The sequence below is a fragment of the Notamacropus eugenii genome, chromosome 3 (genome assembly GCF_028372415.1).
Source record: "Notamacropus eugenii isolate mMacEug1 chromosome 3, mMacEug1.pri_v2, whole genome shotgun sequence".
Lineage (NCBI taxonomy): Eukaryota > Metazoa > Chordata > Mammalia > Diprotodontia > Macropodidae > Notamacropus > Notamacropus eugenii.
The window spans coordinates 435,870,483-435,888,975 of record NC_092874.1 but is presented as its reverse complement, the minus strand read 5'-3'; the positions used below and the strand labels follow the sequence as shown (position 1 = coordinate 435,888,975).

Sequence of the window (18,493 nt, the reverse complement as noted above, 5' to 3'; positions counted from 1 at the left end):
CTAGAAGCCTTGGTAACTGGGAAGATGGTGGTAATCTTGAGACTTAGTAAGGGGAGAATGGGGCGATTAGGAGTTTAGTTTTGAAAATGTTGAGTTTTAAGATGTACAGGACATCCAGTTCAGAATGTCCAGTAGACAGTTGAAGGTGCAATATTGGAGGTCAACAGAGGTTAGGGCTGGATAAGTAGATTTGAGGATCTTCACCATGAAGATGAGGGTTGAATCCATGGGAGTCGATGAGATCACCAAACAAAATAGTATAGAGTGAGAAGAAAAGAGAACCTAAGATAGAGCCTTGAGGGACACCCATGGTTAATGGGCACGACCTGGATGAAGATTTATCAACAGGGACTAAGAAGAAAATAGTAAGAGAACTAGGAGAGAAAAATTTGAAACAATAGTGAAAAGAAAGTTATCAAATTGAAGAGGGTGATTGATTGTAAAGGATGCAGAAAGGTCAAAGAGGATGAGAATTTAGAACATGCCATCGGATTTGTCAGTTAAGAAATCATTACTGACAGTTGAATGATAGGGTTGTAAGTCAGGCTTCAGAGTCAGTAAACATTTATTGAGTATCTGCTGTGTGTCAGGCACTCACTCTGCTTAGTGTGGGGGATACAAATGTGGAAGGGGGAGAAAAAGAACAGTTACTACCCTTAAGGAGCTTACAATCTAATGGGGGAAGACAACACACCAGAAGAAGCTAAAAAGATGGGTGAATGAGGAGGGGACAGAGGGCAGAGAAGGTATCCAAGGTGGGGGCATGGTGGAAAAGTCATAGAACTCCAAAAGTAGTTCAGCCCGGTGAGAAATGAGATGTTCTGAGCTGGGCTTCCTCCTTAAATAGAGATTTGGGAATTTCAGAGAGACCTAAGGGTGGTATTGAGGTAGAATATGCAGGCAAATGGGATCTGATGAAGTGTTGCTAGTAGATAACGTTTTTCCCAATAATAACTTGGGGGTAGGAGGGAAGCTGCAATCAGTAAAGTACCAGAGTGCAAATGAGATAGTCAGAAGAAAGTGGAGATGCCTTCTGTAAACAGCTTTTGCTTCCTCAAGGAATTTTGCTGTACAAGGGAGGAGAGATGGGATGATACCTATAATAGATGAATCAAGTCATGTGTGGGTTTTTGGTTTTTGAGTATGGGCATATTTGTAATACATAAAGATACTATACATTAATAACAGTTTACTGAAAGCAGATTAAGTTAAATAGGCTGGGGGCAAGGTTTCAGTAATTAACAGTAACTTAGGAAGAAATATTGAAATCATTAGTTTAATTCAGCTGAAAGGATGCTGAGACATTGACAACCTTAGGTTGTGATTATATTGTAATTCAGATAGGACCTTCTCTCTAACAGCTTTTGTCCTTGTAAATGCCCAGGTGCCAGTAGGGTTAGGGTATATAGAAATCTGGCCTAGAGCTGATAAAGATGCACAATCAGAGGACCTTATATACCCCCAAGTAGAGTGGAATTGAGGATTATTGAGCAGATGATAGCTCAGCTCCCACTGTAGTGCCCAACCTTATACTTTGAACTTTGGGGATGTTTTTGCAAGAGTTTCTTGCAGGCCAGAAAGGCTAGAAGTGAGAAGTGTTATTTCATGTAACATAGTAAAAGAACTTGAAATACTGAAATGGAGTTGGAAGAAAATTTAAAGGGAATGGGAAGCTGTATACCAATTAAAGATGGAGATGGAGACTGAGCAGAATTCTGGAATGTGGTAAAGCTGAGGTGGGACTTTCTCTGAACCTCATCTCCGTAGCCTTCATTTCATTAAAGACCCCAGTGTTTGCAGGAAGAGAGAAACAGCTAGGCAGCTACTAATCTTAAAGCAGAATCCTTGCTAGGTAATAAGAATACTGTCTTTTTAAATATAGACTCTTGGCTGTGAGTGAGGGTATAAATTGTGACTTAATCTGTGATCAAACAAGTCATTTTATAACTTACTCAAATTTGTGTTGCCCAAGAAGTATAGAAAATGAGGACCATTCTCAACGGAATGTTTAGTCTACCTTTTCTCTTTCTAGACATTTTTTGCAGGATTTATTCCAGTATTAGTGTTAATTTTTTAAATTAGGAAATAATCTAAAATTGAGAGGCTAAGTGTGATTGGGAAATGTATAGAATTCTTTTCTACTAGAACTCGAAAAGACAGAAGAAATTACTAAGAAAGATGACAAAGGCAAGAGCCAAGATACATTGAGGATGAACTTAGATAGGGTGGAAATTTGTGTTAGTTGTTGATGTGGGAGAGAAATGTGAACAGTGTTTATAAAAGTTAGCTGTTTATTCTGCCTGATAAATTTAAAGGGTTTCATGGGCTCTTGATAAGAAAGTTGCCTTTTTGGTCTGGACTGAAAGAGATTGTTACTCGAGTGAACCTCAGAAATAGGGACCAAGTAGATTTGGAATTTCCCTGAGAAATTGGGAGAGTTTTGAAAATTATAGTAGGTGACGTAAGTAGAGGCCTTGTGGGCTTTCTTTTTCGATAGGGAGAATTACTAATGGAACAAGACTACCAGGAGAAAGGAATTTAAAAGCATTGTGGGTTAGAGATTAATGGCTTTACTGCAGATCCTTCTGTTAAACTACAGTTTCAAATTCTCATCCAAGCTTTATATTTCACAGACTTACTGAGCCCATTAAAGAAATGGAAGTCTCGCTATCTGATGGAGCAGAACGTTACCAAGTTACTGAGGCCTCTGTCTCCGATCACACCTCCACCTCCCATCCCTCCCGTCCCCAGCTCACAGAGCCCACAGCTCACCATGCCCTGCTCGACTCTTCCAGGAGAGGAGGAATGCCGGAATGGATATGGCCTAATGTTCTCACCAATTCCATCTCTTGCTACTAGTCGCTGTAATACACCCCTGCAGTTTGAGGTGATTGGGGTTTGGTGTTGGGAGGGGCCAGATGGGATAATTCTATACGTTATACACCCACAATAGCTGTAATCATTCCACAAATGTGTCTAATCATGTGCCTCACACTGTCTCTGCAAGTGAGAACTCTCAAGGCCAGCTCTTAGCCTCACATCTTGGGAACTGCCACCATGCTCCACAGAACAGGATCAGTGATACCACCCATCCCATTGCCTTTCTTTTGCATGCCAGTTCATGAGCCTTCAGTCCTGCTGGCAGTAAGCATGCTAGCCTTCCTGCTTTATCTGTAGTATGCCCCCTAAAAACAATAAGCCTCTAGCCCTGCAGACCAGCCACATGAAACCAGTCTGAAGATTCCAGTTAGATGGAGTAGTGATGAGTCTTCCCTTTTTCTTTTTTATAACTTCATATTGCTGCCTCATTCTGTAGTTTCATGGAACATTGTGGCACATGAGTGTTTTCATATCAGTTCACTTCATTGTCTTGTTTAGAAATGAAGGGAAGGCAAGTAGTTCTCAACATGCAGTATCATACATTTTTATCATCTGTTGTCCAGTGTATGGTAGAAGAGTGTCCATTTATACTTCAGCTCATTCTAGGAGTAATCCTAAACCACTTGATATTTCAGTTTGGGTAACAAGAGGTTTGCTGGTTAGCATTTATTAAACATCCATCTATGCATGTTGCTTTAATAGGTGTCATACATAATTGAGCTAAAAAGACACCATCTCTTCTGCTTTTCAACAAAGTCTGTTCTAACTGAGCATGCTCAGCCTAAGACTCTGCCTGTATGTAGATTTTGCTCTTCCAGGTGTTCTTGGTTAGAAGTGAGTGTTCTAGCTGATCACAGAGGCATCTCTGCCCTCTTTCCAGAGTTTAGATGAGTGCTTGGCCTGCAGCACAATGCATCATATAATGCCAGGTCAGGAATATGGTGGATCACACACAAAGTTGCAACCTTGGAATTGGCCATCCTAGGCCCAGATTGAATGGAGCACATCGAATGCCACTTCGGAGAAGATTCTTGAATATATCTTTCTGGTTGAAATTAATTTTTCCAGAGATTTGCCTTGCAAGCAAAATTAACTCCTCACTAGATTCCTCTGGAGTTGGCCTCACGTGTATTTGTAGTTGAAGCTAACTTTTCAGTTAACAAATTAAAAGTTTCATAGTAGAAAGATTTCACAGAATAAAGTTCTCCCAGGGGAGAAACAGTTATAGTAATAGAAACCAAATCTCTATTGATTTTAATACCTCCTTTTTTTTTTTTCCGAATCAGCTTAGCTGTTTAGCCCTTAGTTCCCATTTTTCACCACTTGAAAAGACTCTTACTTTCTCTGGCTCTGGCACACAGTGACACCAAATATGTCTCGGCTGTGCCTATTCATTTGATCCTTCGTGGCGGTATCTACTTTTTACTCTATTAAGAAGGAATATAGAAACTGAAGAGTAATTTCTCTTCCATGTCAGTTAAATTTAATACTTGATATACCTCCTGCTGTGTGTAGCAGGATATTATTACTACTAATTCCCTAAAACTAATTTTATGATATGTTGTTCTTACTATAACATCAAAACAACATTTAGTAAACTATTTGCATAGATTGATATAATCCCTCTCTCCAAAAGCATTGGAGTCAACAGACATTGAAATATCATTATGCTAGGCACTGGGGATAAAGAGACAAAACCCAAATTCTCTCTGCCTTTAAAGAGCTTACATTTTACCAAGAGAATACATGTACACAGATAAGCAAATATAAAATAATGTTAGGAAGCAGACAGCACTAACAACTGTTCTAAAATCTGATTTAATTAAGGAAAATTAAAGCTTTTCTTATCAGTAAAGCAATCACCTTCCTGGCCTGTTTCATGTCACTGCACTAATTGCCATATTTTCCTATATTCTAGTCCAGGGGTAGGGGGAGTCCTTTATCTTTGAAGGATTAGACTCACAGGGGGAAATCAGACCACAGCTTAATTGTGAGGAGCTTTACTTTTGAAAGAAGAAAATCAGACAGGTTCAACTTTTCCCACTTTGTAAATTTAAAAAGAATAGGGAATATGAATGTTTTCTTCATTGAGTACAACAGATAAACTTAGTAGAAAAATATAATCATTTGGAGTTGGGAGGGAGAGTGTGGGAAATGAGATTATTCAGGACCAAGACAAAAAGGCTTTCAGAGTTAAGAGTGTAGGGACATTAGGAAATAAAGTTAAATGTGAAAGACCAAGAGAGAAGGGCCTATCCCTAATCCTGATCCCTACAACCTTCCCTCCTTCCTCTCTTCCCCAGATTTTGCTCCAATGCTTTGGCCTACATCCTCCCTTCCATCCAATAGCTTGATAAAAATTCCCCAGTTCATGTCCCCAGATCCTCTATTTGCTACCATCAAGATTCCTGTGCTGAAATAGCCTTAATTTCTCCCTCTCCTGCTGGTCCACAGCTCCATGTGCTTTTCACCTTTCCATTTGGGCAAAATCTGTCCAGTAGTATACCAACTCTTCCCTGCACCAGTTCTGTCAGCTTAGGTCTTATTAGTGCAACCACTTAGTTTCCCCCTCCCCATCTCACCATTCAAAAGAAGTAGTAGTCACAAATGTTTATCCCTGAGAATGTCATTTCAGAGTAAAGCCTTAAGAATGTCTCTGTGTCGGATATCAGGCCCTGCATCTTATACTGGAACTCTTTCAGATCTATAATAATATATGAATTTCAGCATCTGGGAGAGGTGATATAGGAACCTGATGGATCCTTGTTTGGGAGGAAAAAAAAGGTTATGGTGGTTATAAGAAATTAAACTAAGGGCCAAATATTACCTTTAGGCTAGAAGTTCCCTATAGCTAATACGTATCCTTTGAGTACCTCTTCAGAACAGAAATTTTCCTAGTTCAGAATGCTACTAGCACCTAAGCAGCATTCTTCCTACTCCTCATGCCCTTCCCCTTGTAGTCAGCTGAAAGACAGGAGGAAATGAAAAAAGTAAAGAAACAGTGTAGATAATGGGGACTGGTAAAACGCCACCAGTAATTAAGTCAGGTTCCACTTCATGACTTACATATCCTAGGTTGCCAACCTCTGCTCTAGAATATAAAGAAATATCATACTGTAGAACCATACCAATCTTAACTTTTAACTAGTATCCCCTTGGGATATTTAGTTATAGCATGGAAAAAATAACAGTTGATTTGATTTAAATGCTTTCTAAGGCACCAGGAAGCATTTAATGTACCAAGTAATTGCCCATTGGGATGAGTTCTACGGTTGAGTATTTCCCCTGTGCATTCTGATAAGAAAAGTCATGGCTAACATCTATGCTTGCTTTTACTTTTTTTTTTTTTTGTTTTGCTTCTTGACTTTGAGTAGATGAATAACAAGATGCTTTTCCCTCCTCTAGAACATATCCTCCCCTGAGAGTTCCCCTGCGCATAGGCCCGAGTCCCTGTCACCCGAGGTAGTTATCACACCATCTCAATCACACTCGGAGGCTGAGAGTGAGTGTGCATGAGTGTGGACCTGAGTGTATGGGGAGGGACCAAGGGAAGAGTGTGAATGGGGTTATGGGCTGGAGGGTGGCTGATCTTTCCCAGTAAGTTGAATGATTCTTAGAATGTGTGACTGCTCAGGATTATCAGAATGTAGATCAAGGAAAGCCAAGTGATTGTGTGGTTTGCATGTGGGGCAGCGAAGGAATCACCCTGTGAAAAGAATGGTTAGGTACTGAAGTTAAGTTTGAAGGCATATTGAAAAATGTCTGAGAGCCTTGGAGAAAAGGAAATAATTAAGATGGGGAGCTCCTAGTCAGTCCTAGAAGAGGAGAAACTCACTGAACCAGAAGTTGAAAGTTATTTTTGTGTTTATTTTTCCAGGCTCATGAGAGGAAGGGACTGGTCTTAGTTTGGTGAAAAATAGCTTGTCCCTGCTGCACCATAGGAAAAACATAAGTCTTTTATTCACTTGTGTTTTAGGTGTTGAGTATTTTTTGAGGCTGCGATAATTACTTTGCTGTCTGACTTTTAGATTGAGCTACCTCCCTGACTGACTGCCTTTACCTGATATGGCTAGTGCCAAACACTGCAGAGAACTACTAAATAAATCTCAAGGTCTTCATTGAGATGAGGCATCCATGCCTTTGGTAGCCAGAGCACGTGAAGGTTATAGTGCCAGCGCTTTATAAATGAAAAAATATAAAATCTTCCAAAATGTATGTTCCCGTCCCAAAATTGAAACCATGGAATAGGTGTAGATCATGTCATAGTCTCTGAAAGGTGAAGGTGGCGGTGTTCTAATGGAGAGGAAGTTAAGCTACGTTTTGGCACTTCATGTAAAAGGGAAAGAGCTGTCTTTTCTCGGTGCTCAAGACCCTTAGGTGCTGTAGTGATGTAGTGTCTTGGTGTGCCTTCTATGGAGAAGGAATATCAATAGTTAAGAATGATGTCGAGATTACACAACCAATACATTATTGGAAATTGACTGTCAGCATGTATGTCTTGATGGCAATTTGTAGCCAGTACATAGTTTGTAAAGTAATGACCTAGCTGATGAGATACAGTTTAGGTGCATGGATGGTTCTGGAATGTTGTACTGTAGTGGGGCCATGCTATTGACCTTCTGGTGTGCTGATGCGTTTACCTAGATGGTAAGCTAAGAATTGAATGATCATAAAGTTGGATGTAAAACAGACCTGGTTAACAGTGAAAATGAATGGATAAATGACTGGAGGAAGTACTGGTTGGTTGATGTCTTTAATACCATTCATCTTTATTGAACTAGTAACTTAAATACTCCCCTTTCCTTCTCCCCCCACCCTTCTTTCCTTCGCCCTTCCCCCTCCTAGCCTCCATCAGTATTAATTTAGAAATGAATACATCAGGAGCCAGTTATCTTAAGACACCAGTCTCACTTCTATAACGTGCATGGGGCTCAGGTAATTCCCTTATTTTACTGCAAGTCCCTTATTGTATTGCGAGGTGACTCAGCAAACTCAAAAAGCTGAGCAGATGAGATAGTCTCATTTGACCAATTTTTTAATTCTTAGTTCCTGAGTGCTTTCCTCTGGAAAGACTTAAAGCAGTGTAGGGAAAGGCTGGGGGTTTATTAGACATCTGGCCTGTGTAACTGTCATTTTGTGGAGCTTTTGCAGACATTAATGGTTTTCTTTCCTCCACTACCATCACCCCATCTTTTCTGCCTTACTTTCTCACCTGTACCCTTTACTCCCTTCCTCTCCGCCCCTGTCACTTTCTCCCCTACCCCATGTCTTCGTTGGTTTCTGTTTTTCCAGCTTGGTCTCCGGACAGACTTGGATTTGGCAAAGGTAGGATACCTTGAGCCTAACACTAACAGCTGCCTGGAGAGACAAGCCTTGCTCAACCCAAGTCAGTCTGACCTGGCCTCTCAGCCTTCCATCCCTCCCACATCCGAGAGCAGCCACCAAGGCAATAATGGAGATGGACAACAGACTCTTCTAAGAAGTTCAGACCAGGCCTTTCGGACAGAATTTAATTTAATGTATGCCTTCTCACCTTTGAACGCTATGCCTCGACCAGATGGATTGTTGCGAGGTTCTCCCCTGGTGGGAGATAGGAAATCTTTAAATTCTGATGGGAGGTATTGTAGCTCTCCTGCAGAAGGGTATTCCAGCAGACATGAACATGGTCTAATTAAAGATATATCACGTGGATCAATGTCACCTTGTGGTGAGAAGGCCAGTGATGGAGTCAAGCCTGCCCCCCAGAACCCACCACAAAGGAAAAAGGCAAGTATTTTTACGTTTCTTCCACCAGTGAAGAACTGTGACTGAAATACAAGTAGCAAAGTTTTCCTTTTCTGTACATACAGATATACATGGCTACAAAGTTTCTTCTAGAGAATCCAAAGCAGAAGTGTATACTTTTAAAAAAGGACCAAGATTTATTGTCCTGATTCGCTAAAGAATTAAACAGCAAGTTGTTTGTCCCTTTGCTTTAGTTTCTCACATGTAGAAAACAGGGAAAGTAGTAACCCTTTGGCTTCAGTTTCCTTCTCTATAGGATGATCATACTGTATGATCTCTAAGGTTCCTTGCATTTCTGAATCTACGATTGACCTAATAACACCTGGAAATAGTCTGTATTTGAAAGCACAGCAGCCAGAACATCATCAGGCTAGTGCATTGAGATGCTAAATAACCAGAATAGTGCTTCCCATTTTGCATAATTCTTTAAAGAGTTAATCTCTTGATTCTTCCTGTTTCATTCTTACTGGGTGTCTCTAAAGCTAATTTTCATACCAAGATAATTACCAGAACTTTTGTCTACTTCATTCATGACTTAAGTGCCTTTGGTGTGAACCCTAGAGCTTTGCTGTTCAGTTGTTTCAGTCATGTCTTCATGACCCCATTTGGGGTTTTCTTGGCACAGATACTTGAGTGATTTACCATTTCCTTCTCCAGCTCATTTTACAATTGAGGAAACTGAGAAAAACAGGGTTAAGTGACTTGCCCAGGGTCACACAATTAGAATCTGAGGCCAAATTTGAACTCTGGTCTCCCCGACTCCAGGCTGGTACTCTCTTCACTATGCCACCTAGTTCTCCCAGATGGAGCAGTCTCACTTTAAACATTTGTGAATTTCCTGTTTGGCATCTTTTTCTGATGATATAACAAAGTCCTCTTACTCAAAGCTTTGTTATGCTTTTTGTCTCCTTCTCAGGTGTCTTTGCTAGAGTACCGTAAACGGAAGCAAGAAGCCAAGGAGAACTCTTTGAATTTGGGAGGTGACTCTGTGCGGTGTGCAGGGACTCCCACCCGGCAAGGCAGCAACAGCTCAGTGTCTGACACTGAGACCTGTGGTGTCCAGGGGTCTTTAGCCCGAGCCCCATCTTCCCCTCACAGGGGTTTCTCCCCATCCCATTCCTCTGTTCCCCCAGTGGATGATATAAGCCCTACAGACCCCAGGGGTACTACTTCCTCATCTCACTGCAGACCTCAAGAGAATATCAGCAGTAGGTGGTAAGTATTAGAGTGAATTTACTCTTATTCTTTATAAGAAGAATTCTTCTAAAGCCAGTATAAATTTTTCCTGAAAAGTAATGGAGTGCTTCTCTTAGAGAGCAACCTCCTTCCTCCTCTCAGTCAGTCAATCTAATGGTATCAAACCACAGCTTTCACGCTCACTGCTAACCTAAGAAAGGCCACTGAATCCAAGAAACTGCCCTTCAGCATTTAACTTTGAATGTGGTGGCCACTACCATGACCTCCTCTGCTCATTTGCTCTCAAGGTAAGTCCTGAGCTTTAGCCTGGTTCCACTCTACTCTGACAATCTCCTTGGTCATTACATTTATGGAGTATCTCTTTTGTGCTGAACACTCTGCTAAGCAGTGGTTGTATAGAGGGATAAAATTAATTCCCTGCCCCTGGGCACCTAGAGAAGAGGCATCAGCCGCTTTATATTGTCAGGTGCCAGACAAACAAGTCTAGACCATCAGTACTCTAGAAATCCCCAGGAGGGAGCAATTACTAAAGTATAAGTTTACATCATGGCAATGAGAGCAGGCCTTAAACCAAACTGAGCTGCTCACTCCTTATATGGACTACAGCACGTCTCTCTCCTTCTTTGGGTCTTAGGTTTTTGTCTGAGAAGGAACAGTCTGGACCAAATGTTCTTGAAGGTCCTTTCCAGCTTTAAAATTCTTTTCTTTGGGAGAGGGGAATGGTCACAAAGCACCAGGGCCTTCAGAAAGGACTGTTGGAGAACCTTGCCTTGAAATAATGAGTAGAGAGAAAGTGGCCATGTAGCCAAGGGCCACAAGGTAGAACAGGGGATAAAGCTGCCTTTCAGAGTGAATATAAAGTGGTCGTACTCCAGTTCTTTTGTATGTGGTATCCATTTCACATCTAGTCTTGTTGGTTGAATTGGTCCCAAGGAACATGATTTTTAAATGTAGATAAAAAAATACTTACGGAGGTTAGTTCCCAGAGGATTCTTCAGTTGTCATTTCAAAATTATCTTGTTACCTTACCAGGATGGTTCCCACATCTGTGGAGCGTCTCCGAGAGGGACGGGGCATTCTGAAAAAGGTCCTTCGCAGTAGCAGCAGTGTGAAGGTATCACAAAAAGAAGAGGCCTCCCCAGCCTGGGAGAACACTGCTGAAAAAGAATCAGGTGAGCAGAGCAAGGCCCCACCCCTTTTCCATGGCCTCAGGAGATGGGGCAGACAAGAAGAGCCAGACTCCTGAAGCAGCAGACATCTGCTACCCACTTGAATTTCCAGTTTTACATTGATCTGTTTTGTGCTGCTGACACTCTTAATTCTTGAGCATCATTGGCTTTTCTGATCTGATGCCCAAATGATGCCTTCCTGTAAGTTTGCTTTGGTAGAAGTGTTCAACCTTCTAGTGAATGTGGTTATTTTCTTCATTGATGCAGATCACAGCCCATAAATATTTTTGTCCCTTTGTAAATCCTCCATTGGACCTCACGCAGCATACTGGGTCGTCTTCTAGTTCACTTGACATTTTGAGAATACTGTGGGACGGTGGTAGACAATGGGCTTTCCCATGATTATCCTTCATTATGGTTATATGACTCAGCCCTCTTTCCATCACCGGTTTCTCTGATGATATTCCTTATGTCACTACTGTGTGTAGTCCTTTGCTTGCAATATGTTACAAACTGCCAGCACCTACCATATGTTATTCCCCCTTGGGAGACATGACTTTTGGTTTGAATTCTTCAGAAACTTCCATGACATTACATGACTTACAGCCCTATAGCATCATGAGAAGAATGATATCATACCTTTATTGAGGTTATTAAAAACAGTGTACAAGCTCCATAAGATAATCTAGCTCTCTCAGTTCTTCCTAGTTTATCATCCATTTGTAATGTTTGTCCAAAGTGTATACAGATGGACTGGTCCTGTAAGTTGTCCATCTAACTGCATATCAAAGTCTGGGAAAATGGGCATTTTCATACTAGGCTGGAGACACCTCACGCTGACTTGTAATACATAACTTTTACAGTTTTACACCAGAAAGCTCCAAATACCATAAATCAGTGTTTGGTTTTTTGTTTTAATTGTCTAAATTTAAGAAAGTGATGGAGAAAAACGTTAATTATACCTGAAAGTATGTAGTGCACATATTTCACATTAACCAACACACCCCTTGTTAGACCAACCTCGTTTAATGAGTATGGATCTCATTTAGGGAACTTTGGCGTATTCTGGGGCTTAATGCAACTCTAAACGATCAACAGCTAAGTGGTGGTGCGGTGGAGTCAAGGGTTGGACCTACAGTCACGAAGCTCTGATCTCAGATCTGGTCTTGAGCATTTATTATAGCTGTGTGCCCCTGAGCAAGTCACCTAACTTCTGTCTGCCTAAGTTTCCTCAACTATAAAATCTTTTGTAAATCTTGAAGTGCTATATAAATGCTATCATCATCATTAACAAGTAGCATCTCTAGGACTTTATTGTCTAAATTTTGTAGAGATGGGAAAGTTGGCGTGTGGGTTGGCAGTGGTTATTGATCACCTCTTAATCACCTATATTTTTGGTGATTTTTTTTCTCTCGTCTTTTAATATTTTTTAGCTTTATGTATCTTGAGAATAGATGTCCTCAAAATTAATTCCTCCAGCCCAGATCTTTCCTGTGTACATTAGTCTAGTACACCTACTCTTCCCATGTTCATTTTCTTTCATGTCATAAACATCCCCTTAAAAAGAACATTTTCATATATTCAACAGAACAGAAAGAAATCACAGATTTCTATTTCATGTAGCTTGCTTTTTTAAAAAGTATATAAATAACTTTTTAAAGTTTATATAATAAGTTTCTTTCAAAGTGGTCCTGCTTATCTATGTTTCCTTCTGCCATTCATTCAAAAAAAAATGTCAGTGACCCTCTCTGTCCACCCCCTTTGGGGTGGTGAGCAGTTCAGCACTGTTGCTAGCTTTCTCTTTTCCTCAGATACCACTCAATGAGGGAAGAGAAAAGTTAAACATAATTCTTATAACACATGCCTGCCATGCTCCAAAATACCTATCTCCTGCACCTTGAGTCTTACCCCATCAGATGATGATGTGTCCTCATACAGGCCATGCCAGGACTGGGGTGTTAAACCCAAACATGACAGTTTAATTTTCATGGGGGAGAAGGAGGGGATTTGTTTTGTTAAGAATCTTTACATTTCTCGTCCATCTGTTGTCCACTGTCCAGCTTCCTCCTTTAACTCTCTCAGTACAACTCTGCCAGTTAGGTATCTGTTCAAGCTTTCTCTAAGCCTATCTTTCTCTGTGTAATTTGCAAACAAATTGTTTTCTTACCCAGTGTTGCCTTTGGGTCCTCTCTCTCTGGTCAGATCAATTGTCTATTGGCTAAGGAAGTTTCTAGGCTCTTTTGATCCTCTAGTTAAAATTATTGATTATATTTTTTTTTCAAGAAATGAAGATTTTGGTTCAGTTTCTATTTTATCTGATTGACCTTTTTTTGCATTTACATCTTGTTTAAATTTATCAGGTTGGAGTTGGCCTCTGTTGCGTGCCATACCTTTTCATTTTTACTCTTCTGGTTTGCTCTTGGTTTTGATTTTTGACTACTTGAGTTTGCTTTGATCTCTCCAAAAAGCGGGAAATTCTTCTCCATAAACAACAAAGGGGAGAAGGGTAAGGGAGTCAGAACATACATTTATTGCACAAGGTCTGAGTTAACCACTTATTGCCTTCCTCCCATATTCCACTCATTTTAACAGCAGCAGGTGGGTAGAATGAGCTGATTTAGTCCATCAATAGATATATATTAAGTGCTTCCATTACCAAGCACCACTCTCTGTACTGGGGATACCAAAAAAGGCTTTAATCGATAGCAAATGCTTGTGACCTATTGAGGTAGCAGGTGATCCCAGAAGCAACACTGCATTGGGATTTCAAGTCCTAGCACTTCATTTCCCAGTCTGAGGGACTTTAGGCAACTCACGGAACTTCTCTAATAAGTAAAAGTGGGGAGAAAATTTTCCTTGTACTGTGCCTCCTCACAGGGTTCCCCTGAGGCTTAAATGAGGTAATGGATACAAGAAATCTGGATCGATAAAACACTATATAGTCAGCTCTGCTACCAACTGACATACATTCCCCAAAAATACCACGCTATGCAAAATTGCATACTCAAAACCAAAGGGCTTATGGGAAAATGGGGTTAGGGGCACAGCACTCAAAAACTTAGTGGCACACTAAAAAAAAATAGAAATTTAATAAAAACAGTAGAAAAGTTTTTTATATGTTAAATGGTTAAGAAAAAATGCTACCAATAAATCATGGCAATGCCTTTGACTTCCAAGTGATGTTTGCTCTACACCCACCCACTTATAAAGCCCCCCCTAAAAGTTGACAACTCCAGGTCTGCAGGGCTGGAGTCCATGGGAGAAAGGGGTGGCTGGTGAAGACTAAGTCTTCTCCAGCCATAGCTCCTAATTCACCAGAAGATGACACTATACTTTGACAAAGACCTGACATTTGCTTGTAGAAGTGGGAATCGGAAGGGTGTACCTTGTGACATTGTGAAGTGGTACAGTTTTCTGCATTCTTGAAGAAGAAACTTAGAATTCAAGTCAAGCTCAAAATGTTCCCTACCATTTCACTCACACTGGACCAAATGAATATTTTTGGAATACATATTATAGCAGTGAGAGTTCTAGGTTCCATGACTTTATCAGTGTGAGTCCTCCCTTCATCAAGAGAAATCCTATCTTTACTAGCTTCTCACGTGTCCTAGTAGACATTGCTGTGACCCAGAGTTCATCCCCTGGTAGCCTATTTTCTAGTAGTAGACTCCCCTAAAGAAAGCTAGTCCATTCTCAGGTCCATAAAAGAGAGGTGCTTATATTTTCCTTCCAAGAAGCCAAGTTGAAGTTGTCTGCTCTACCTTCCAGATCCTGCTGAGGGAGAAGGCCCAGAGATAACAAGCTCTGCTCTCTCCAAAGGATCAGCTGTTTATAGCCCTTCCAGATATAGCTACCAGGTAAGAAGGAACCAGCCACTGGGGACTGTGTTGTAGACCTAGACCAGTATAGTAGGGAATATTCAAGAAGTGGTTAGCATCTGCAGGGACTGAGATGATTTGGCATGGTTGCATGAAATCACATGAAAAATCACTTCAAGTACTTTACAGCAGCTTTATGTTAATATTAGGTTAATAAATCTATGTAAGCCAAGTAGAACTATACTGATAGCATATTTTTCAGTATCAGTCACCCCTGAAAGTATGTTAACAAGTTAGCTAGCATGGACCAGTAATTTTTAGTTCTGTATAAAGCTGTATGCAGCAAAGTTAAAGGGAATTTTTTTTTATATATAATACATGTTCACTCCTTCACTGTTCCTTTCTGCTTTTCTCCTTTCAGCTCCTACAGAGTGACAGTCCACGGACAGAGTCACAGAGCCTCCTTCAACAGAGTTCTTCCCCCTACAAAGGACACCCCACTCAATCTCCAGGATACAATTATCGCACTGCAGCACTGAGGTCTGGAAATACCCCTTCCCACAGTTCTTCAGAATCCTCTCTTTCTTCTACATCCTATTCCAGCCCTGCCCACTCCGCACCCACAGACTCACTGGGACTCTTTGCCGTGACGCCAGGGTATTACAATAGCCAGCCACATTCTGGGAGTAGCAGTGTCCAGAAGAGGAGCTGCCCCTCTGCTGCTGCTAGTCCTCCCCTGCAAGGCCCCTCAGACTCTCTCCCCTCAGACTCTGTTTCTCAGTCCAGCACAGGAACCTGGAGTTCCACATCTTTCCCCCAAAATTCTAGGTCGTTGCCATCAGACTTACGGACTATCAACCTGCCCAACTCTGGACAGTCAACTACCTTCCAAGCCTCCAGGGTATCCACAGTTTCCAATTCACAGCATTACCCACACCGTGGTAGTGGAGGAGTGCATCCATACAGACTACAGCAGCTGCAAGGGTCTGGAGTAAAAACTCAGACAGGACTTTCCTAGGGATTCTGGATTTGGGCAGACTGAACTCAATTAGCCCATAGCTGCTTCCAGTGGCCTCCGGATCCTGGGCCAGGCATGTTGCTGTGGAGGGGAATGTAGGGTGCCAGAGGATTGGGTCTGGATGATGAGAACAAGACTTGTGAGCATTGTTGGCCTCTAGCCTTGGAGGAAGATGTAAATCTTGTCTAAAGTGGAGACTAAAGAAGTTTCTCCCTGCTGTTTAGGGTACATTGTTGAAAAGCCAATGGTGTTTCAGTTCATCACGGTTCTAAGTGCAATGACCTGTGTCAAGCCTCCGTCTCCCATTGTGCCCATAACCTGTAGTCACTTTGGCAACGAGGACATCTTTTTCGATTTGAAAACAATTATGAAAAAAGGGGGGACAAAAATTCACAGCCATCAGAATAGGGTCAGGTTCTCAAACGCTCATGGAAGGGAGGCATTCCTCCCTTAAACGACCATTCCAGTCACCAACAAGTCTAGCCAAGGTTTGTCAGCAGAAAACAGATACTTCCTTTCTTTTATCCTAGAGTCACCAAGAAATGGGTAGTTGGGGAGGGGGGGAGGGGCTTGGAGCATGTGTTGTGATTAAGGGATGTCTCCTCTAAAGATGAGACTACAGCCAGCTCTGGATTATTCAGGGGTTGATTATCCATTCTCTGCTGCTGTCCACCTCTCTCCTCTTGATCCCCCTCTTAGCCATTCATCATATTTCATTAACATCTCCTCCAGTGGGTAGGAAGAGAATTCAGATCTGATTGGCCAGTTGTACTACTACATGACAGGTCTTGAGTTTTATCAGAAAGGAGGCTGGAATTCAATATGGTTTGGGGATCATCTGAATTTTAATTTTTCCTGTCCCCCATATCTGAGAAGATCTGAAGTTAGCTGTCACATTCAGTACATTTGTGTAACAGGGAAGTTGCTCAGCAGGTCACGTCCCTGAATGGTTACTGTGCAAATATTTGTGATGGCAGGGCTGTCACTGCCAGCCCTTGAGTTGTGTGTGGGCATCATAAATTCTTTGGGGGAGTTTTTAATGGTAGGGGCAGGGTGCCCCTGTGAGGCTGCATACAGACCCAGACACACTCAGTGCTGTTTGGGGTCAGTACGTGAGCAACCTGGATTCCCCCATTCAGGCTTTGTGCCCGCCGCACACACCTGGGGAGCTCTGGAGCCGGCCGGAGTGGGGAGCACAATCGTTAAATTCCATACAGTTGCTAGCTTATTTCTTTCACTTGTTTACGGTAATATCTGGCGTGTTTTTATTTATCTAATTTTATATTCAGTTATAACCATAGTAGGTTTAGCTAATATACAACAGGTATAATCCCTGGTGCTGCAGTGGACCTTCTTTTCTTTTGGACAGGATAATACTGTGAGTCTCCCTCCATATTTCCTCCTCACCTCCTTCCCCACTTCTCTTCCACTTTCATTTTCTCTTCCCCTTCTCCACAACTATCATATGCACAGTCTTCTCTTTTTTGTGTGTGACTGTTACAAAATTTCACTATTTCCAAAATTGAAATCAGGTGTTTGCTCAAAAAAGGGGGAGATTTTTTTAATTGAAACAACAAAGTACTTCATTCCCCTACAAGAGCCCATCAGTCTGGGAGAGCATTGGGAATGAGAATCATGTTGCCTGGGATGCTGGTTTCTTTGTATATTATATAAAATGTGTGTAAATGCCTCTCCGTTTGGGCTGGGGTTTACACTCTCCTCTTCACGGTGAGTAGAGGAGAGAGCATAGTGGGCAGGCTGCCTTCAACCTGCCTGGCACATGCCGAAGCCCCAGCCACTCTGTGTGGGCAGGGTGCTGTAGAGACCAGACCTCCTGGGGGAGGGGGAGGGGGGTGGGGGGGAGAACTCTTGGAAGGAAAGAAGTGTCACTTCTTTCTCAAGTGGAGTGTTTACACCTTGCTGTAACATTTGAACTTTCACAAGAGATGTAATAATTTTTATAATAAAATACTTACCTTGATAATCAAAAAGTTAAAAATTTACTTCTTCTCGATATGACATACTCTAACATGTTTATAATAATGCAAAAGTGAGACTGGCCCATTGAGGGAGTGAGAGCTTTCTCATGAGCAGAGATAGATTTGCACTAATCAAGTCCTTTTATGACCCAGGGGATATACAATGATGAAACATGGGAAGGACTGGCTCACACAGCTGCAGAACCCTTGGCCTAATTTGCACCTTGTTATAAACATTCTTTCCAAAAATATTTAATACGTGGCCATTATGTCTAGGTGAGGAAGATGCCATCTCTGTCCTCTGAAGTCTTGAAATATAATCAGAGACGTAATGGTAGTAGGCATTTGAATACCTGTCATGTACAGCAGGAACCCTCAGAAAAAGTAGAGTGTTGCTTCATACATGGTAGGGCAGTCATTAGAACTTTAGGAAGTATCTCCATATCCAGAATCTCATGTTTATAACAATGCTCTAAAATAGGCAAAGCAGTTAGTTAATAAATAGTAAGTGCTTTTGATGTTCCAGGCACTGTGCTAGGCATCGGGAATACGAGTACAAAGAATGAAACACTCTACTTGCAGTGAACATACATTCTAATGGGAGAGATAAATGTATAATCTTAAAAAGAGCATAAATGTGGCATTAAA

The 18,493-nt window shown here is 41.4% G+C and overlaps 1 protein-coding gene across 6 annotated transcripts in view; it reads left to right on the top strand.

The window, feature by feature from the left end:
• Positions 1 to 17,857, top strand: part of SETD5 (SET domain containing 5) — a 54,532-nt gene extending 36,675 nt beyond the window's left edge. For 5 of the 6 annotated variants that reach the window (XM_072598576.1, XM_072598574.1, XM_072598578.1 and 2 more), the window contains 7 exons: positions 2,634 to 2,887; positions 6,286 to 6,342; positions 8,173 to 8,646; positions 9,581 to 9,879; positions 10,894 to 11,033; positions 14,799 to 14,887; positions 15,270 to 17,857. In XM_072598576.1, coding sequence (XP_072454677.1) covers positions 2,634 to 2,887; positions 6,286 to 6,342; positions 8,173 to 8,646; positions 9,581 to 9,879; positions 10,894 to 11,033; positions 14,799 to 14,887; positions 15,270 to 15,866 — 1,910 coding nt within the window. In that variant the 3' untranslated portion in view covers positions 15,867 to 17,857. The remainder of the gene's footprint in view (positions 1 to 2,633; positions 2,888 to 6,285; positions 6,343 to 8,172; positions 8,647 to 9,580; positions 9,880 to 10,893; positions 11,034 to 14,798; positions 14,888 to 15,269) is intronic. The other variant, XM_072598579.1, reaches the window with a different exon arrangement.
• Positions 17,858 to 18,493: the final 636 nt, after the last annotated feature.